This window comes from Artibeus jamaicensis, unplaced genomic scaffold, assembly GCF_021234435.1.
Source record: "Artibeus jamaicensis isolate MK-2021 breed Jamaican fruit bat unplaced genomic scaffold, CSHL_Jam_final contig_1284, whole genome shotgun sequence".
NCBI classification, from domain to species: Eukaryota; Metazoa; Chordata; class Mammalia; order Chiroptera; family Phyllostomidae; genus Artibeus; species Artibeus jamaicensis.
In genome coordinates, this window is record NW_026521249.1 from 3,618,263 (window position 1) to 3,641,501 (window position 23,239).

General features: G+C 33.2%; 1 protein-coding gene across 2 annotated transcripts in view; it reads right to left on the minus strand.

Moving 5' to 3' along the window:
• Window positions 1-2,039: 2,039 nt before the first annotated feature.
• Window positions 2,040-23,239, minus strand: part of DARS1 (aspartyl-tRNA synthetase 1) — a 59,060-nt gene continuing 37,860 nt past the window's right edge. For both annotated transcript variants that reach the window (XM_053666970.1, XM_053666974.1), the window contains exons 5-16: window positions 20,812-20,914; window positions 18,136-18,216; window positions 16,983-17,042; window positions 15,706-15,817; window positions 14,754-14,888; window positions 12,266-12,413; window positions 8,436-8,582; window positions 7,102-7,144; window positions 5,738-5,818; window positions 4,583-4,694; window positions 4,334-4,405; window positions 2,040-2,392 (exon numbers count right to left, since the gene is read on the minus strand). In XM_053666970.1, the coding sequence (XP_053522945.1) occupies window positions 2,301-2,392; window positions 4,334-4,405; window positions 4,583-4,694; window positions 5,738-5,818; window positions 7,102-7,144; window positions 8,436-8,582; window positions 12,266-12,413; window positions 14,754-14,888; window positions 15,706-15,817; window positions 16,983-17,042; window positions 18,136-18,216; window positions 20,812-20,914 (1,186 nt within the window). In that variant the 3' untranslated portion in view covers window positions 2,040-2,300. The remainder of the gene's footprint in view (window positions 2,393-4,333; window positions 4,406-4,582; window positions 4,695-5,737; window positions 5,819-7,101; window positions 7,145-8,435; window positions 8,583-12,265; window positions 12,414-14,753; window positions 14,889-15,705; window positions 15,818-16,982; window positions 17,043-18,135; window positions 18,217-20,811; window positions 20,915-23,239) is intronic.

Sequence of the window (23,239 nt, forward strand, 5' to 3'; positions counted from 1 at the left end):
GCAAACTAAGAAGAGGACAGCTAGATCAGGAGCAGAACCATAGAAATGGAGATCACATGGAGGGTTAGCGAAAGGGGAGTGGGAGGAGGAAAAGGGGGGAGAAGGTACAGAGAATAAGTAGCATAGATGGTAGACAGAAAATAGACAGGAGGGAGGGCAAGAATAGTATGGGAAATATAGAATCTGAAGAACTTGTCACACATGGACATAAACTAAAGGGGGAAATGGTGGGGGAGGGGGTGGAGGGGAATGAAGAGGGGAAATAAGGACAACTGTAATGGCATAATCAATAAAATAAATTTAAACAACAACAAAACACTGGTAACTCACAGTGTTCTCATGCCTTACTAACAATTTAAAAATTTAATAGAAAAAATCCCATTCCCAGTGAAAACAAATTGTAAGGTATTCTAGCATAAACTAGAAGTTCAAAAAGGATTTTGAAAAAAAATTAAAGAATACATTTTATAATTAAATAAAAAATATCAAAAAATGAAGTAATATAACATTCATTCATTAAAGGTTTAAAGAGAGGAAAACTCCAAGTCTTTTCAAATTATTCTATAAATTCAAGGTAATTCCAAACAAAATCCCATAATATATCTTATCCAAAAAACCTGCAAAACAATATTAGTGTTTATAGAAACATTAAATTTAGTTAAAATATAAGAACATGGCAAAAAATTTAAAAATACTGAATTGATATAGTAGTTACCACTATGGTAGGAAGAAACAGAATTATGGTGGGTACACACAGGAAGACTAACGTGTATCCACAATTTCTTTTCCCCTAAAAAAAGAAAATATACGAGCAAATACAACAATGTTAAGATTTTATTAAGATGGGGATCAAGTACAGGGGCATCCTTTTCATTATGCTCCAATCTGGTTGGCGTGTATGAAATACTTCATAACAAAAATAATTAAATAAAAGATACTATAAGACTTTACAAACCAATTATTTTGAAAGAAGCTATAATTCTATGAACTTGAGAAGAATAACTCTAGGGCCACTTCATTATACTATTTTAGGGTCTGGGAATCACACAATACAGAAAAAGATGAACAGTCCATTGTATTCTTGTGTGGATTAAATTTATTAAACACTGTTGGGGTGACTACTATACTCGAATGCTCTGGTAAGATATAAAAGATGTAAAATTGTGTCTCTATTTTCAAAGAGCTCATAATCCAGATGATGAGATAAATTAAACTTTCAAGAATAATGAGCAGGTATTTATGGTCCAGGGGTTAAGTCCTACCTGTAGAAAAACATTTGCATTACATTGTTTTGTTCCGCCCTATTCCACATGATTCACTGTAAAATTAACATCAGCATCAAAATATTTAATAATCTAGAAGGGAAAGTATTTTTAATTATAATTCTTACACAGGAATTTATTTTTGGTAGGAAAAACAGGAGTGCATTTTCATGACATTTGATAAATACCAGTACCAGTTAAAAACAGAAAATTCTGCAATAATTTTTTAATTTATGTGAAATAATCTATTAAGCAATCCAAACTTTAAGCAATCCAAACTTTCAGCTTTAAGAGCTCTATCCTTATACCCATCTGAATATATATCTTGATATGAATACATGTGAATATATCAGTTTTCATTTGTTTTAGGTTATTTATATAAACCAGTTATATACTTTTTCTTTTCTCAAATGATAAAAGCCAAGAGCCAGTTATCAAATCAGACTACCATGAAGTTATACAAAGACAACTATAAGTGGCTTTCAAATTTTATTGAAATTCAGATTTAGAACTTAAGATAATATTATAATGAATATTTTCTAACCAGTATTCTCACCTGCTTTATATGATATCTGGGCACACCTCTACGAATTGATACCTTCTGCCTAATTTTCCATAATTATGTCAGTTATACATTCATTAAAATTTCAGATACTTCTCTAAAATTGTTCTCATTTCAATGTCAGAATTTTAAAAAATAAGCTCAAATATTGAGAATTTAAGACATTAACATTGCAGCCACTGTTAATACAGAAGAAAAAAGTTTACAATCTTAACTGTTTAAAATTGTTAACATTTATTTTAGTAATGCAATATGAATTTTTAATACAATCATATGAATTTTTCATTAAAATGTTCAACTATTTCCTACTGAAGCATGTCCAAAGTTATAGAAAACTTCTCTTTTAAAGTAACTGAATTAATCCAAAAGTAACTGTGGCACTTTAAAGACATTTATGTTACTGCATACTTTAAGGTACCTAAGGTACTGCTTGATCAATTGCAGGTTACTGGAAAAAATCTAAAACATGGCTTTCTTTAAGGAGTGAGTCGTTTAGGATCACGTGGGAACATTGAGGTCTGACGAATATTGTGTAATCCCAAAAACAGCATAGTAACTCGTTCCAACCCTAGGGAAAACAAAATAAATATTAGTTTTTTTTCTGAAACCTCTCAGAGTATTACTTATTGAAAACTACCAACATAACATCACTGATCAACAAAATACTCTTCCTTGTTAGGAAAGAAAGTGACTTCTATTATTTTGAGCTTATTTAAAATTGAATGTTTTAGGTATGATTCAGAAATATAGAATCAGAGGTGATGCTGTATGTGAAAAGGGAAAAATGTGATATCCTTATGTGGTATGGTTGTGAAATGTGAACTACAAAAATCTATGTAAATGTCCAACATTTATGATTTGAACAAACAAAACCCCATTGTATTAATATAAGCCTGTATGTTTTCAAATGAAATTAGATTCTAATTTTGTAGTCCAGGTCATCAGTATAAGATGAGAGTTATAAAATTGTATAAAAGTGTTCAAGGAAGTTCATTAATACAAGTACCAGAAATTCACTGTAATTCAATAGACATGTGACCTGGTAGTTCCTAGTATAAAAGACTCTAGAGTACATTATTCTACTAAATGCTTTGAGTGTAGAAGAAATGGACTTTGACGTGTGACTTAAATACTATATTACTGATAAGAATTACGACCACGTACCAGGTAAGAAAAAGTGTAAAACTAGCAAATGAAACTTTTTATCTGCAATTTGTTTTATCTATTTCACTAAAGTTGTAGGAGACTAGTATTTTACACAAAGAAAGGTCAGAGAATATTTTTATATAACAAAACTTTTCATCTTAAAGGATATATTTAACTCTAAAACAGAAATATAAAAGAATTAACAGTTTTACTCATACTTTACAAAAAAATGCACAGACATAATATATTTGAGCCTTGTATTACAGTAATCTAACTAACACTAATCAAGGTGGTATTTTGATAACCATTTAAATGTCCTCTTTTATGAGTAAGATTAAAATTTAGATCATCAATCAGTCACAAAAGTTAGTAATATAATACAAAATGCACATTACTGAATACCCTTAAGAGAAAATAGTCATAAACATCTCATTAAACCTTCAACTATATATTCAATATAGCTTTGTTTGTAAAAACAAAGAGCTGGTAACAACCTCCAGGTCCATCAATAAGAAGCTAGTTAACGAGGTTATGGTGTACCCTTTCAATGGAGTCTATGCAGTGAGAAAAAGTTCTTGAGCTATTGATAAAGAACAAGTTATGAAATACAGTTAAGTGAAAAACACAAGGTACTGAATGGTTTATATAGTATGCTACAATTTGTACAAAAACTATTTTAAAAAGTGTATATATTTTTGGATACACAAAGACTTTGCATAGGGAGGTAAATGCACATTCCTCTATACCCTTTTAATTTGAATTTTTAAAAAAGTATATTACCTGTTCACCAAAACTCTCCCAAATAAAGAACAAAATCAACAAAACTGTACATTTGGAATTTGTCTTTAATATGGACATCCAAAAACTGAGTTAAACATTTACTCATTTTAACTTACAGAGCAATAGATTACATATACTCTACAAGTGGTCCTAAAAATCAATGAAACGTTACATTTTAACAAAAACATTTAGCAGCAAACTTGAGGGACAGCTTTAAATTTGGGCTAATCTGAATGAACTCATGGATGTGGAAAGAAAACAGGACATTCAGTTTATAAGAGTTTGCTTTTAAGCTATCAAGACAAAAAGGACAACTAGAAATTTATTACAGTATTTTAGTTCATTTTGTTCTTTGGGAATCAAATTCTCATTTAGTTATAATTCACTTTAAAAATTCATGTAATTCAAATCTGGATTACATTTAGCACTTATGGCTTATGGACTTATTTGTAAGCAATAACAATATATAAGATTTACTTTCTGTAGTTTAATGCTGAAGAAATTTGGTTAGAACTGAATAAACACTTTGCTAAATGAAGTCTGGGTTGGAAATATTATTGTAATAATATTAAAGGAGTATTACCAATGCCTCCACCAGCATGAGGAGGGGCTCCAAAGCGGAAGGAATCAATATATGCCTTAATCTTCTCCAAATCTATGGGAAAAAAACCCAAACATAATTTATCATCTTATTTAGCTTTAAAAAGATATAAAAGCAACTACTGTTAAATGAAGAGTAAAACAAATGACTCTCTAAGGAGTCTTTATAGGGGTTTTAATATGTTATCTTCAGAATATTCATTATTCTCCTAAATATATTTAAGTTGTTTACCAATCCCATGATGTAAGGCTCTCTCTGTCAGCAGCTGAGGATCGTGTATTCTTTGAGCTCCCGACAGTATTTCTTCTCCTCTCATGAACATGTCATAAGAGTTGGACTGTTTCTGTAGGGTAAAAAAACTAAAAACATCACTTTTCAAGTGGCTATCATTCTATTTCCATTGCACTTGTGGGAAAAAAAACCCTGTTACATTAAGAGTAAGTTTATTTTTTCCTACAATTAATGGTGTACCTGGCTCCAATGAACATAACTGGTTTCTCTAAAAGGAATTAGTGAGGGCTGAATAATAACTTCTTCGTTGACACTATCAGATTTTATGCTCCCCTTCTTCCACAACTTCCAATATCAAATCAGAGCACCATACCTAATTTATAAGTAGTATAATTCTTATTTCACTTTATCAGTAGAAATATGTATTTTAAAAGATTTTATTTATTTTTAGAGAGAGGGGAAGGAGAGAGAGAGAGAAACATCAATGTGTGGTTGCCTTTGGAACACTCCCTACTTGGGGAACCTGGCCTAAAACCCAGGCAGGTGCCCTGAGCGAAATCAATCGGAGACCCTTTGGTTCACAGGCCAGCCCTCAATCCACTGAGCCAAACCAGCCAAGGCCAGTAGAAATATTTTTAAGTGGGTCACTTTTGGAACTTCAAATTATCAATTAAAATTTCTTATTCTATTTTAAGGAAAGCAAATTAAATATCAATTTACCATAGTTCAACCTATTCCCTATCAAGTTTTAATGTACTTTCCCTGTCTTTCAAAAAACCAGTTGTTCTCAAAACATAGAAGGGGGAAGGAGGAATTACATACAAGCTGCACAAACCTTCTCCCCGGACCAAAGTGGATTCTGTTAATGTCTGCAAATCTAGTAATACTATAAATTTACATGTTTCTTCCTTATAAATCTTCAAAATATGACATGAAGATAATTTTTAATGTAGATTTTTGGAGCTAATTTGCTAGAATATTCAGATTTCACGTTGACCACAGCTGACAGAAACTAGTAGTAATACATATAGCAACATGAACATTGAACCTACAAATTACTAGTGAAAACCATTATTCCCATTGTACAATTTGACATAGTGACAATAAAGTTTTCTTTCTTCCCCAAAACAGGCTATTTAAAATCAAATTACTTACAGAATCTCTTGGGTCAGGCATGGTATAGAAAGGTCTTACAGCCAATGGATATTTATCAAGAATATAAAAATCTGTATCATACTATAAGAAAAATAAATACAATTAAAAGATGTATTAAAAGTTTAATGAAAGTGAAAAGAAGGCTAATATTTTGGTAATTAACTGTCCTGTTTTCTTATAAATAAGTTTTGTGCTTCAAAATGAGTGTAATTGCACTGTATACACAGTATTTTTTAAGTAGTATCTGTAGCCTACAGTATTATTGCCATAATGTTATAAATTCCTCCAATATTTAATTTTTAGGAGCTGCTGACTATTCAGTCATACTGTAAATGTTCATTTTTCTTTTTGGGGGGAACATGTAATCTCCAGTTTCTCCCCCACTGAAAATTATGCTGCAATAAGTTTCTTTGATTTCTATTTTTTCCTTTGCTTTTTTAGCTCATTTAGTCCTTCAGATGGATTTTATAGATGTTTATGTTGAATTACCCCAAATATCTTTGGGTTATACAAAGAGTGACAAAAAATGAAAATCTAGATTATTTTGGGAAAAACTGACACCATTATAATATTCATCTTAAAAAAAACATTATCTTCCCAATATTTAGCATTTTAATTTAGATGTCTAAAAGAAATTTGGTAGTTTTCTTCAAATGAAAACTACAATGGAGATAAATAACATGAAATTATGACAATTTTGTCAGAATACTTACTATGTGACCTAGATATAATTAAAGAAACGCAGTAACATTTCAACTGTTTTGATGTTAAACATTTTTGCTAAAACTGGAGTGTGGAGGGAATGTCAACAAAGCCAACAAACTAAAACTGGCTGTGCCGAAATAGCATTTTAAAGTTATAAACTCAAAACTGCAGTTTCAGAAATAGTTCCCCAGTCAGTTTAACAGCTAGAGTGCAACCAGCAGGTGTGCTCAAGGACTGTTTTTATTTTATCACACAATTCCCTCAATTTCTTTTAACATCACACTAAGTTTAGCTTTTATCTTCTTTGGAGTTCTAGAAAATGAGATAGGAAAGTAGCTTTCAAACAAGAGGCAGAAAGGAAATTCATTCTTCCTCATCTTGTGGTCCCTCCTAACTCATCTGACAATCTGACACAGATACCACTTTAAGAAATACCTCAGTACACAACTCAGTGGAAAAATGGAATACTAAAAGTTAATCAAAATGGGCAAAGCCTATCAGAATACTTTTCATTTTTCCAAGATTAAAAAAAAATCGTCCCTTTTGGTCTTTATTCTGGAATTATACTATTCTAGGAAAATTAGTAACTGTTCCTTATGCAACTGTTCTTTAGTACAGGATACTTTTCTGATTTAGAAAAAGAAATACAGTATGCCTACCTTCTCCTTCACCAAACGACCCAACAGTTTTTCATTTGGCGTACTGAAAAAAACAACAAAAAACCCCCAAAACAACATGAAATCAAGTGTTTGATTAGCTCTTAAAGTGTTAATAATGTACCTCTTCTATTCGAAGTTATTAAGGATAAAAAATTCAGCCAAAATACACAGTTGTCTATTCTGATCATTTTAAAAAAGGCAAGTACTGCCGGAAACTACTTATAAGTGCACCTGGTATAAGGACTTTGCATTTATTAGGTGCTGCTCAGTAACGTTTAAATAGAATCATAGACAGAATTTAGCAATTCACTGATTCAGAAATAGCATAGGTGAAATAGTTCCCTTCAATAACATATAATAAAAGTTCACTATACCAACACAGGGTATTCTTGCCATTAAATGGTTCTACTCCAGAATGGTCTCTCCTTTTTGTTATTCTTTATCAAAGGTTTGTAAAACAAAAAAAATTTAATATTTCTGAGTTTAAAAAATATAATAGTATTTACATAGACCAGTTAAATTTCTACAGCCAAGAATTTGATACTTCAGCATCTACTCTATTTAAGAACAATTTGCAAAATACTACAAAAATATTGTCTAACTTAAAGTAATTATAGAATGTATGGTTTGCCTCAAGATGTCATCTAGCAATGTAGGGGATGCTTAAAACCACACATATAGATATATTTGTTATACAAAAACAAAGGGTTTTGAGAGAAATGTTTTTTAAAAAATCCTAAAAGGTAACAATAATCACCCCTTTTCCCTCTTACATCCATGCTGTGTTGTGATGACTTAAGTATTTTAAGAATACTTAAGAACCCCCAAATAAAACATAAGTAGATAGTAATTTCATATCTATTATACTACATAATTTGTTTTAAAATTATAAGTTGCATGATCTGAATTTAGATAATGTAATACTGTATGTCAAAACAGAGAATAGTGATATTTATAAACTTTTGGAGATCGTAACAGCTGTACATCCTAATCTTGTGTAGGGACGATTTAGACTGCTGTCCACCTTCTCTAATAACCACTGATGAAAAAGACAGTAACATATTAGATGACAAAACTCATAGGCAAAAGTCTCTATATTCTTTAAAGCATTACAAACGTAGTAAGGTACTAAAACAGTGTTTATTGAAGTATAGGCAAACCACATTAAATCATTATTTCAGATCATATATTAAATAAAACAGCATTATACTATATGCCCAAAAGTTAATAAAACTGGACTTATCAGCTTGGTAAAAAATTACCATTCATTAATATTTTAATCTTTGCATATCTTAAACCTAGCCACTAAAGTTTTAAAAATCACAAAGACAAACCTCAGGTCTTCTTCATCTCCCATTTCAATTCCAGCTTCCCTAAGCATAGCCAACGCTTCACAATACTCTAGTCTTAAAGTTGGCTCCAAAAATTTGAATGGCTCACATGGGAACTGTTTATTCACCGTCTGAATTTCAGTTTGAAACCTATTTGAATAATGAATTAGAGTTAATAAAAACGTGTAAGATAAATCTTTTCTTTCCCCACAAGAGGTCACTGTGGTCCTAGCTGGTGGCCTGTGAACTGAAAGGTTGCTGGTGCAATTCCCTGTCAGGGTACACGCCTGGGTTACGGTTACGGGCCAAGTTCCCAGTAGGGGGTGTGAGAGAGGCAACTAATCAATTTATCTCTTGCTTGTTTCTCTCCCTCTCTCCCTTCCACCCCCTCGCTCTAAGAATAAATAAAACCTTTAAAAAAAACTCCTCCCCCCAAAAGAGATCACTGTGGCAATACCTTTAAAAAATTATTTTTTACTAACACTGCTGAAATAAGAAACATACAGTTTTTACTCTTCTACACATTTGATAAACTTTTTTTTCTTTTAACAAAGAACATTGTTTAAACATTTCACAGGAGTCACTATATGTGTGATAATGAGGAAAAGACAACCTGAGAAGTTCAGGGGTGGAAGTTCCATGGTTGGCTAATTACCTGTCCAACTGAACCACTCAGCCCCACAGACCTCCCTAGCTATCCAGAGAGCCTGTTCCTAACGGGCCAGTTGGCAGGGACCCAAGAGCCTATAAAACTATTAGTTTTACGCATTCCACTGATAACAATTTTGGAATATAGAGGTAACCAAAAAGGAAATGCTTTTAGAGAAAAGCTCTTTGTGTAAAATCAGCCTCAGTCCAGAAGTTGCTGGGGGGCTTTTAGGCTCTTCTGTAGTAGCAGCAACAGCTAAGAAAAAAAATACCTGGTAGGTATTGAACACCTTCTGTGTCACATAAAATCATCTTTGAATCAGTGTATGTATCAAACAAATGTTAACAAGAAATTATTTAAGTATGAAATTAATCACTTAAAATATTTAATACCACTTCTCAGACTTATGTTGTCTGTCATGATGGTGGCATTAAAGGATTCAAACTTTATAACTCCTATCAGCTAACATTGTTAGAAACACAAAATACCTATTTTATGAGGCATTAAAAAATCTGATTTTTAAATCCTTTGGTTCACAGCCTGTGTTCAATCCACTGAGCTACACTAGCCAGGGCTGACTTTTAAATCCTTTAACAACACTTGTTACCATCAAGGAAGACCAAATTACGGAATACCTGTCCTGTCCTTCCCCATGCCCAGCAGAGTGTAAGTTTGTTTAGGAGAGTGTCAATTTTTCCCCATTTTAATAATCACTTCAGTACAGTGTCTACCCTGTAAACGCAGCATAAGACAAATGTTTACTGCACTGAACTGCTGCTACGGAGGATAATATTTTATTAAGATTACAAAATATATTTTTGCTAAAGTATTTATGGATGAAATGATAGCTGGAATTTGCTTCAAAATAAAAGAGGGTAGGAGGAATGGGTAAAACAAAACTGGCCATGGGCTGGCAATGGTTGAAACTGGGTGATGAATAATACGTGGGGGTCATTAGGCTAACCTCCCTATTTTTTGTTTGGAAATTTTCCATAATTAATAAAATTGAAAAAAGTATGTTTACATGAAAACACACTTGGAAAAGAGTAGAAATTAAAAGATTATCACTTCTAGTCCTAGCTGGTGTGGCTCTGTGGATTAAGCACTGGCCTGTGAACCAAAAGGTCACTGGTTCAATTCCCATCATGGCACATGCCTGGATTGCGGGCCAGGTCCCCAGCTGGGGGCGTGTAAGAGGCAACCCATGATGTTTCTCTTCAAACATCAATATTTCTCTCCCTTTCTTTCTCTTTCCCTCTCCCTGAACATAAATAAGTAAAATCTTAAAAACAAAGAAGAAATACTATCACTTCCTGATTAGTCTTAAAGACTTTTCATGGGAGCAATGAAGCTTAGCTATTGATTTATTCAAATCCTGATGTAAGAAGAGTTGAGAAGACCCCAATAATTGATTTTTAAGTTGTTTTTCTTTGCTTTCTATATTAACTCCCATCATGTTTTTCAGTGGTAATACAAAGGCTATCAAAACCTTCAAATCTATTTAAATATTACTCTTCTATTAGAGAAATTTTTAATGAAAACCATGAAAGGAAAACAACACAAGCCAGGTAACCCAATTTACAATTCACACAGCAACTTAAATTTCCGAAATGACTTAATAGAATATAGAAAGAAGGCTTTTATTTTCAAGTTGCTCCCTCAGGTTTACTAAAAAAGTCCAGGACTTGATTTATGGTTGGTCTGTTGTTACAGAAACCAAAGTGGAAATTTCAAATTCCAATAGAGAAAATATCAATACCTAAAATAAATAGGTTTCAGGAACTTTTGAAATTGTAAATGTGAAAAGAAAATAAGAAAACTTAACTTTGTTCTAGTTTCAAAGAACATCTTGTTTTATAAGAAAATATTACTTGTTCCCAGATTATATCTGAATAAAAGTTGCTTAAAATATCCTGTACTGAAATGTTTCAGAGAACAGGTTTTTTTTTTTCCCAAAGGCTATCTACAATTAACTGGTCATCAAGTGTACAATGCAATGTAGGTGATGCCTGGAAAATATTGCTACATATTCAACAGGATTTTAATAAGATCAATAATTAATTTTTGTGTTCTTGAAACCACTTATTAGCCTTGCAACAGAGTAAGATTCATAATATTTTTAAAGTCTTTTTAGATATCAACGAGGCATATCCAAATATATCAATAATTAGTAGTTAAGTCAGTGATCTTCAAATAAAAATTTCAAAGAGTCTTTTTGTTAGGTATCAAAGCACTAGATTAGGTATAATATAGCCTACTTAATATTGAAGTACAGCCACCAGTATGGAGAAAGAAAAAAAAGATTTTCTTGATTCTATTTAAGTTGCTTTGCATTTTTTTCCCGTTAGACATCATTACTAGTAAAGAACTTTCAATGACCTTTAAGGGAGAAATTACTAGTTTAAAGGGTGTACCTGAAGTAAACATTTTCCATACATAATTCAATTTTCTGAACATCAAGATTATGTCTAATAATTTTCTGTAAATATTGTCAATTCACCAGGCTCAAATAAGTTGAAAGTCCCTTCAGTGTACTAGGTTCCTATTCTTTATCGGTTACTCAATGTAAAAATCAATTGATCTAAGAAGTAAACATTCTTGACACAGGCTTAATTTACACAGACAGATTCAGTAAAGATTAGAAACTAGTAGACTGAAAGAACTTTTTGCCTCTGAGATAAGAATACTATTACCCTCACTTATACTAGCTGAGGAAACTGAGGCATCAAGTTAAATAACTTGCACAAGGCCCATACCGGCAGGTAGCAGAGTTAGGGTCTGATCTTAGCTACCTGGATCTAGTCAAATCCAAGCTCATAAATAATCACTACCCTACAGTACACCTCCCAAATAATAAACTGCTATAAATGTAACATAGGCTCTATTTCTTGAGATATTCAGGATGTCAGTATAAAGGAAAATACAAAGTTAAGCTGTTCACAAGCTGGTAAACTTCCCCACCAAGTGTGAAGTTAACTAGCTGAAGCCACACTTGACTTAGATCCGGAGTATTTTCCAGAACATGTGGATTTTTTTCACTAACTGACTAGCAAGCTTATATGTACAAACACATATGTTCAATAAAAATTTAGCTTGAATTGAAATTCAAGAATTGCTTTATTTTGAAGAACCCAAACTTATTTGAAATTAAGTCCATTTAGGGATATAAAATACATATTTTTACCTTTCTTGAAGTCCTTTGAATATTTGTACTAAGGTGTCAGCAATTTCTTCCACAACTTCATGGTAATGGTAATTAAAAGCCATTTCAATGTCAAGGCCAACAAATTCAGTTAGATGCCTGTGGGTATTAGAGTCTTCAGCTCTGAATACTGTAACATTAATAAAAGAAATACACAGTAAACAGTGTTTTAAATTTTGGGAAAACTGGGATTTAAATACAAATTTCTATTTACTAGTACTTAAATGGTACTATTTTCATTATCATTACAAGATTGGGAAAACCTTTGATAAGACATCCATTTCAGCATTCTCTTGGATGGCAAGTTCATTACAAATTCCTATAGTCATGTAGTAAAAGCTGTAACAAATGTAAATTAAATGAGAATCACGAGAACCCGGAGGGAATGTGAGATCGTGACGTGCATCTCATAATTAAAAATATTCAGTATAGTTCTCAATTTTATTAAAACTTAAGCTAAATGAAATCTGTACAAATGAAGTAATATTATACATATTTAGCTATTACCTCAGTCCAGCTCTTACTATCCTCACTGAACTTTCATCCTTTCCAGTCTTCCTTACTCTAGCCTGTTCCATCTTTCACATTAATATTCCTAAAACACATCCTTGCTCATTAACTTACAACAGCTCCCAAATGACTACTGCAATAAAACAAAATGACAAAGTCTAAAACCCTCCTGTTCCTGTAACTTAATCGTACCCTGTATTTCCCATTTCTTCTTCATACTAACTCGTTTTTTTATTTTCTCCCATGCACTTTACACATCTTGCTTCTTCTGACTAGAATGCCATCTCTGTTGTCTTTATCTCCTACTCTGTCCTTAAAGCCCATTTCAGTTTGAATTTTCGTTCATGGAAACTAGCAAACTCCATCTCCTTCCTCTTTTTTATACTACTTACACCACATAATTAACATCAATCTGCTGACTGTACAGCACAATCAGATTATTTGCCGTGAAAATCAGTTGATTATTCCCTGTGGCTGCTATATGTATGCACATTCTATTGTGTCTTGGGAGCAGGGACAACATTTATTCCTTTATCACTCCAAGCATGGTCTGCAAAATCAGCAGCACCAGCAGTAGGAGCCCGTGAGAATGCAGAACCTCAAGTCTCACTCAGACCTACTGCATTTAAACAAGATTCCCAGATGACTTGTGCGCACATTAACATCTGAGAAGTGCTGGTTAGATCTTTTTTTATGTACAAGGTACCTGGTACAAAGCTATATATGCAGCAAGTGTTTAACAAATAATTGTTTAGTACATTCAGAAAATTAAGACATGTAGTGATCTTGCTAGTTTTTCTATTAGGAGATATTTATCTTAAGTTATCAAAAAACTTACATTTATAAAATAACTAGTTAAGTTTTAAAGAATGAAGTAAAGCTCATCTTTTGTTTCTAATTATCTTCATAAAAGAACTTTTTTCTTGATTACTATATTTTTCGGACCATAAGACACACCTAGGTTTTGGAGGAGGAAAATAGGAAAAAAAAATCAGCAAAAAATGTGGTAAAGTATTTAATAACATAAATAACATAATATTTTACCAATGTAAATGTAAACAGAACTCAACAGCAGCATTAACCACCATTATTCCTCCCAAATTGGGGGTGCGAGGAAGTCTTATAGTCTGAAAAATAAGGTATGTGCCTATACTTGACTTTTAGCAAATATACCTTAAAAATTATGTTAATACAGTCAGTTAAATCTAGACATTTGTTAGTAATTTCTAATGGGCTCTATCATATTATCAGTACTAAGGACAGTATAAATAGTAATAATAAAAAAGAGTACCTTTGGGATAAATTGATAGCAATTTATCCCAAATAGCAAAGTAAGCAGAGGTACATTTGTAAACTTAAAACAGTAGTAATGGTCTATTTCCAAGGAAAACAAAATTTACTGCTTGGAAGATTGTAACTACTTCTTCTTCAGTATTGATGGAAAGTTAAAATGACAGTCCAAATGGGGGCTAATTCTATTCTAATTACACTTAAGTATAATAAATAATATACTTAGATATATTTCAGAGGGTATATATTTTCAAAGCACGCATTTTTAAAATGAGATATTCCCAAGATATAAGTTTTCTTCGGCATTATTCTGTAGGAATATTGTATATAATACTATGCTTCTATTCACATGAATAATGCCTAGCTGTTTAAAGAACTACTAAACATACATTTTTTTTGGAAATGTCTCAATCCAAGCAACATTGTCATTTTTACCTCAAAGTCTAGTATTTGTGTAGTCAGTATATAAAAGGATATAAGCTTTAAAAATGTCTATGTAAATGTACCATAGTTTTTGTGGGTTTGGAGGGGGTGGGGAGAAAATACAGACAACTATAATTGAACAATAGAATAATTTAAATAAAAAAAAGTCTACGTAAAATCTGTTTCTAAAACCCTAACTATGGTACAATTAATGAATTTGAGAAAACCTTAACTACTAAAACCTTACCTGGTCCAATACAGAAAACCTTCTCAAAATCAGCACAAATACACATTTGCTTGTATAGCTGTGGGGACTGAGCCAGATATGCATTATTTTTAAAATATGACACAGTAAATACATTGGCTCCTCCTTCACTGGCAGCTGAAATATAAACACTTAAGTTATTATAATCAATTAGAAGCTTATCAATGCAAACTTCTAGTAAACACAGTTTATGTTTTTGATTCAAGTACTTCGCTTAAAAAAACTAGAAAATCAAAAGTTGCAGAGAAACTATACTCTAGATATAGAGCATACTCTATATCTAGTTATGTTTTATACCTGATTCTAAACAGTTTGTAATATTAGGAGAGATTGGCTTCTTTGGCTCTATGTTCATTTTAATCATTTGGACATATATGCTCCCTTTGTGCTTCAATTTTAAATCTATTAAAGCTACTTTAATAATTTTTCTAATTATCAAGAATTCAATGTTCCATTTTCAATTTACACTAGTTACACACTTTTTAGTGTGATTTAAGCACCTCTAAAAAGTGTAAAATAATTAAGATAAGGTTCTCATATACGAATGAGGATTCATGAGATTTTCCCCAACTCCAGTATTTAGTATTAATTTTACAAAGAAGTTCATACAAAACAAAATTGTAATTCCAACTTAAAAAGAAAGCTTTATAATGAAAGAAGTTTCTGGTGCAACTTATATAACAACTATCTTCCTTGGTGTGTTATTGTCTCATTTTATAATCACTATCACATAATGATTCCTGAAATAAGTATTATCCGTGTTAGTGAGACATGATTGCTGCTATATAGCACAGTCTTTGAAATAGTCTCAAAGGAATAAACCTTAAGAGATATTTGGGATTCTCAAATTAAAAACAAAACAAAACTAATAGTAAGCAACTTGGGCTAAAGTAATTTCTTCTTAAAAAAATAAGAGAAATATCTTAAAGCATACCTGAGATAATTTTAGGAGTTTGAATCTCCACAAAACCCTTGTTAATTAAAGTTTCTCGGAAAAGATGGCAGATGCCAGACTGGAGACGAAAGACTGCCTGACTAGTTGATGTCTATAAGACAATAATAAAATCTAATTAGATCAATTTGACACATAAAGGAAATAAATCAGTGATGCCTCCTGGGTGGGGCAGGGCTTAGTAGAAAACACAATGCCCCGTCTACAGTGCTAGCTAATGCTGCCATGAGGGCCACTACTGCCAGACTCATCCCTAACTTCTTAAAGAAAGCCATTTAGATCTAATGTGAAAACCCCCATTTTTCAATGGTGGCAATGAATTTAAATGAAAGAAACAAATGATGTGGGCCACGGAAGAATATTCTTTGGGTCAAATTCTAGTGGTATAACCAATAACTTGTGTGAACAAAGAACACAGGCAAACACAGCATTATGTTTAACTGCTGTGGCCAAAATTATGAAAACCCTGAGGTTTCTAGTCAGTATCAAGAGGACTTTTGATTATTTCTAGCCTTTTCTATACCTACAAATTAATATGGAAAAGGTAGTAGACAAAAAGCAAATAATCAGGGGAAATATGGGTATACAGTAAGGGCAGACCTATGTGACTGCAGAAATGTTAGAAAAAACTTATAAATTATAGTGACAAAGAATTTAAGCTGTAGGTGGAATATGTTATGGAAAAAGGAGGAAGATGCAATCAAAACATTAAGAAAGAAAGATGACATTGGTTTTACTACAATGATGAAACCACTGAAATCTTTCACTGCAGCCAAGCCAGAAAGGGAAACAGAAGCCTATGAGATTACTATATAAACCAAAGGACTAGGTACTTCTCTATTATTAATTCTGTGCTCAGATCAAATTCAAAGGATGGAGGGATTAATTACTAATCTTCACCAGGTTGTTCTAAAATGTGCACATAATGTATTTCACAATTTTGTAGTGATATTAATGGTTATTATATTTTCACTTGCTTACTAACTTGTCTAAAACAAGTAGCACCCATTTACTAGCTTCATGTTCCTTTACTATTTTAAAACAATACAACTCAGTATCCTGTGAACTGTCACCTGAGGGTCCTTGCCTGCATTTCTTTTTAGGGAAAGGGTCAGCTGGAAAGGTAAACTGGTTCTTATATTATCATACATACATATAAGCAAATGGCAATTACTTCAACGACCCTGAAACAGGTATGTTATCCCAGCCCTCCTTGATTTTAGCATAATCATATCACTTAATAAATAAATGAGGCATACCCTAAGATCAATGACTCTGTTGTCTAATCTTGTATCCTGGTTAACAGTAGCTCTTCCTTCCTAAAAAACAAAGAAACAAACAAAACCAAAAAACCTCCACAACAGATTGTACTATTTTTTTTTTACAACATGAAAAACACTGTTAGAAGCCATGTTTACCCCCACCCCCTTTTTGAACCCTCATCTGAGGACATTTTTTCATGACTTTGAGGGGGAGTGGGGAGGGAGGGGGAGAGAGAGAGAGAGACAGACAGACATCAACTGGTTGCCTTCTCATCTGTGTCCTGACCGAGGATGGAACCCGCAACCTGGATAAGAGCCCTGACTGGAAATCAAACCCATGACCTTTTGGTCCACAGGACGTTGCTCCAACCAACTGAGCCACACCAGCCAGGGTAGCTGTGTTTACTTTTAAGTGACAGGTGTGTTTATATATGTTAATATTATACTCTAATCTGGATCCAAAAAACAGGAGTAGGGCTAGAGAGAAGTTACTGTTAAGATGGAAAGAAGAGAAATGTGAATGAACAGGGATTAATGATTTCTTTCCATCTCCACCCCTAAAAGCCTTGTCTCATTATCGAGACATTAGAAGAATTAATCACCTATACCTTCATTGATTCTTGGATTTACCTGCTAGTTAAAGACTAAAGTAGTAAGCAGTTTTCTAATTGTATGTTCTGGATACCAGTGAGAAACTTTCAGAGAATCCATGAAATCAACTTATTTTTCATTAATACCTTTTCATTCTCATTCTCTCCTAACTATATTGAGAATCTTTCAAAGGCTAGATAAGGTGTGCTACACAACAAATTGAATGCAGAAGCAAATGAGAATCTAATTGTAATGCCTATTAAGTCAAGCATTACAAAGATCTGTAGATGTATTTATATTTTGTTACTTCTAATAAATAAATATTAAAAATTTTGTTATAACTTCTAATGCTGCAAATATTGACAGATAAACCTATGAAACAAAAGCTTGTGAAGTCAATTATTTGTAAGAGTAAAGGGGATTAAAAAGTTTGAGGACTGTTGATGTAATAATAAATTTAAATAAACATGAAGCTCGTATCAACAGGAAATCAAGTTTTCAATGTTTTGCAAACTAAACGTACAGAGGAAGCACAGTATTTCAAAAGCATAATTTTTACCTCTTCTCCTTCTACCTCAGGCCGAATGGCATCATCCAGCTGCAGGGGCAAACGGGGTTCAGCCAAACTGATCACATAAATCTGAAAGTGAGAGATTACCAAAAATATCATAAAGCACACAAAACCTGTTATCTTTTGCTAAAAAAAAAATCTACTTGAACATGAAGCAATATTTGCATATATCTTTAACTGAAACTACATGCTAAAACCAAACAATACGGTACATGTTTTTTCATCTATAAAATGGGGATAATAATATTTTTTGCCTACCTCCCTGGGTTGTTGAAATAGTTAAAATGAGACAACATACATACAAATACTTTGTAAATCCTAAGTTGCATACTGATGTGGTAAATAACTAATAACTGAAGTTGAGAGGTCTGGGTTTAAGGCCTCACTTTGTCATATGAAATTTGTTGTCAGGCAAATCAAACCTCAGAACTTCAATATTCTACTCTGTAAAATGAGGTCAACGGTAAAAATCAAATGGAATAATGAACATAAAAAGTTTGCTCATTTGAAGGGGCCATTAACAAAGGAGTTATTATTGCTAACAGCATTTAGCCATTTCTACCGTTAAAACTAAAGTCAGCCCAACTCTGCTATACCTCTCCTTCCTTTTCTACTGCTTTTCCCAAGTACCCTTTCATTGCCTTCTTTCATTGAACATACCTCCTTTCCTGCTGCTCTCCTGGTTGGGAGCACCATAACAAGGTATTCCTTTAAGGTGTTAAAAATCCCTCAATATTCACTCACATTAAGTGCACATTTTAGTGTGAAAAAGCAGTTAGGCCACAATGAATTAGCTACCCTTAGCTAATGTTAATTAATAGGGTAATAATACCCTATTAATTATTCCCAACTATGCCTGGAAATCCTGCTAAAGCACAAAGGAAAACAGACCTTAATTAGTTAATTCAGGAAATTATATTCTTCCAGTTGGTAGATCACATTAAGCATTCAGCTGAGACATGTCAAGAAAAAGTGTCAGGAGGATACTCTAGTCTTCCTCATAGTAAAATAGAATTATTTGTCAACACTTCCCATACCCAAAATGTAGCACTTCCCTTTGATGAGTTAACAAAAACTTGACCTATAATGCAATGTTGGAGAACTAAACAGCTACCTTTTTATTTTTATAACTAGTAGAAATTCATTGTCCCCTTCACTAGGTTGTGAGCACTCTAATCCCCAGAACCTCACATGGTGCTTGGTACAAAGTATATTTTCAGTAACTGTTGGCTGAATGAATAAATAAATAAATGATAAGTCAATGCTTATTATAAGATTTTACTTACTATAAAATATTTATACTTTGTGAGATAATTTATAATTATGTTTACTGAGGGGAAAATGTGTGAGCTGTCTGGGCTTTATATTTATTATTAACATTTATTAAGCTCATACTAAATGCTAGATAATTAGAATATTTTGGAAGTACATTTATTTGCTTTAGTCACTAAAATTTTATTTATTAAAGTATGAAAAAGATATGTTGCTTGAAAAATAGGGGGTTGTTTTTCTTGGTCAGAATACCTTTATATTTTTCTTTACTAGTTTACAGACTTCCTGGTGGGTTGATTTAAAGTGAGCCTTGCACAAAGAGAACAAAGTAATTTGGCAAGTAGTTAGTTCAATAACAAATACATGGTATTCTAAGTCCTGAAGAGTTCCATGACAATCAATTCCAGTTAAATAACCTTACTCCCAAATAAGTGTGCATGCACGAGTCTTTCCGCATTTGTCTGTCAGTCTGCCTGACTGCTTTATCTTATGTATGTTCATGGGGTGGTGGTGGTATGTGTGGTGTGGGTGTGTGTGTGTAGCATATTTAAGATAGAGCAGTCAGGCAGACTGCTTAAGAGAAGAAGTTATTGCTGGAGCATAAGATCAATATGGTATTGTCTCTTGATTTTTCTATACTGTAAAACATCAGAAATAAAATGATTATAAGATAATGATCAAGATTAGTATAATTAATCAATATTTTTAAGTACATCGTCATAAAGAAGTTCACAGATTAGATTCAAAATAGTGACTAAAGCTTTTTCAATGTGTTTTACATATTTTCCTACGAGACTATGATAAATTGTTTGCAAAAATGGCTGCCGTAATTCCTCCTGCTCCTGTATAAATGTTCCTCTCCAATGATATTGCCTCTCCTACCATTAAAAGGTGGAATCTATTTCTGCACCTCTTAAATCTGAATGTGGCCATGTGACTTGCTTTGACCAATAAAATTCTTAGCAAAGGTGACAAAAGCAGTAGCTTGAAAAGTGTTTGCACACTAAGGCTTCCCTCTCTTGTTGCTGGGAACCATTCTGGTACCATGCCAACAAGCCTGAACCAGCTTGCTTGATGAAGAGAAGCCACAGGAAAAGATGTTCTAGAAATATCAGCAAGCCCAATCAACAACATATGGAACAGATGAGCCAATCCAGATGGGCCAACCCTAAATGCCCAATGCACAGAAAAGTAAGCAAATCAATGTTTGTTGTTTTAAGCCACTAAGTATGGGATACTTTGTTACAAAAGCTAATTGATTCAGTTATCAATTTATAAATCTCAACATTTTATATCAATTCTAATAATTAAGAAATAGATTTAACAGGAATAGTTATAAGAACTACTCAAATCTATTTCTGTACACAATTTTATATTTTGGAAAAAAGTTACCTTTTGAACATGTAACTCTACATCTTGCTGTGTACAGCTTCCAATTTTCTGATTGACTTTTCTCACAACACCCTCTACATCTACGATGCTCTCTTTGTTGATGCTGTCAAAAGAAAAAAATCCTAGCTTTAATCACCTCGTTAGAGGTGTCAGAACTCATTTGGAATTTCAACGGTGAAGCCGAACTTATTAAACTCTTCTTTAATAGGGTAAACCACTTGAGACAAACCCAGTCTATTTAACACCTTGTGAGACTCCTTGAAGAGATGATTTTCTAGATGCCATAATTTAGTTACCATCTATAAAATATTCTGGACATAAAAGGCAACAAGACCAGCACTGAATCATGAAAAACAGGAAAGGGTATTTCAATTATTTATTAAAAACCATTTCCTTCCCTATAGATGAAATTTACTAAGATCAGCATTTCCTATAACAAGAAACATTGGCTTCAATAAATGCAATTACTTCTGACTAGTGTAACTCAGTGGATTGAGCGCAGGCCTTCCACCAGAGGATTGAGGTTCGATTCCCAGTCAGGGCACATGCCTGGGTTGCAGGCCAGTCCTCAGCAGGGGATGCATGAGGCAACCATACATTGATATTTCTCTCCCTGTCTCCTTCTCTTCCCTTCTAAAGATAAATAAATAAAATCTTTAAAAAAATTAATGCGATTACTGGTATGTAATACAATTAAATAAAAAAAAGAAGGTCAACTGAAAAGATTTCAAGGTAATTAAGTGACCCTGGGGTGCTGCAATTAAACACTCACTGCCCACAGTTTCTCAGTATACACTGTCACTGACTGGATTTATGGCAGACAGCTCAATGGATGGTGTAATCCCAATTAAGAATGTCTCCATGAAGCTGAATATACACTAAAATAATCTTCTGGATGGTTTAGCTCTACAGCAAACTAGAATTTTGCACAAAAGACACTCAAATTCTGAAATGTAAAATTTATAAAGTAGCCTATAAACTCACCAACTGATTATTTTTGGTTTCTCATACATAACCAAAAGAGAAAAAGTATAATCCAAAAAGGTGGTTCCCATACAAAATGTACCAGTTTTACTTTAGTGTGTAGTCTTGTACTGTCACAATGTATTTGTGGAAATGGACAAGATGTAACTTTTCAAGTCTTGGAGACTGATGGCAGCACCATGGTGGCTCAACTAATGTACAACTATCAATTAAAACTCTCAGGAGGTAACTGGAGCTGCAGAGGGAGGTGAAAAAAGGAGGAAAGAATAATGCCAGTGTGCCACCTGGGCCACAGTGGATTTCCTGGGCAGCTAGAGTAATAGAGAGATGGCAAACGTATTCAGAAACTGTCTTGGACTCTCTGTTTATCTGCTATGTCATAAACCCTAGTTAACTTTTATATTAATCTCTCATGGTTCAATTCCATACCCAGAATCTTACAAAATGAATGACCAGAATCTAAACAAAACAAAAGATATAACTCTCATAGTGACAATTCTATTCATTCTGATGAGGTACTGAGTCCTTCTTTAGTAGTTATGGTGCTACTTGACAAGATTCCAGAAATTTAGCAATGCTTCTTTTACAAAAGAGAACCTCACAATCCATTTCAATGAACACTTGCTCGGAGTTGGAAAAAGATCAAAATGAGAATATATGAAAAATGGTGAAAAAATTTCCACTTTGCTACACTGCCCAAAATTTTGTCTGTTACCAACCACTTAAAAAAAATCAATAGTACATATATCTCTTTATGCTCTCCTAAGTCTTCTGAACTAGGGCTATACTGCCTAATGTCTAACTAAATCTTGTGTATTAAAGAAACTCACTATTTGCTGTGCTGAAAGAGAGTTGGTGAACTAAGATAAGGCTCCTCTGAGACCTGAAGGGATCGAGAGACTGCAGTTATTGTTAAAAGGGCTAATACTGGCAATCTAATGTCACTGCTTCTTCAACATGCCAGGTACCTACCAGTCTGCCTTGTCTGTTTGCAAGAGCAAACTTGAGATTGGAGTATATAATTCAGGCCTTGTGAGAATTCTGCTGCTCATGTTATACATTTCTCTCAGGAAGGTTTTCTCTGCTCTACTGATCTGTGTATTGCTTCACTGAGTAAACTGACCTGCCCCAACTGGAGTTCTATCCTGCTACATTCTGGCAATGTCCCTGGCCACCTTGGTTCTCTTACTTCACTTTATGTGACTGCCTAGGGAGGCCTTCCAGAATCTTCTTCATGCCTACTCAGATCAAACACACTTACTCGTAGGAACTGAGCATTATGCTACTATCTTTCCAGAAAGAAACTGGTAAAGATATCCTGCCCACGGCTAGCTAAAGTTTCAATTAAAGGAAACAAAATTTTCTCTTCTCTCTCTCTTACAAGTGCCAGGTGATTCCCTTTACCCAGGAGCTGCACGTGGGACTAAGTTTACCTTTAGTACTT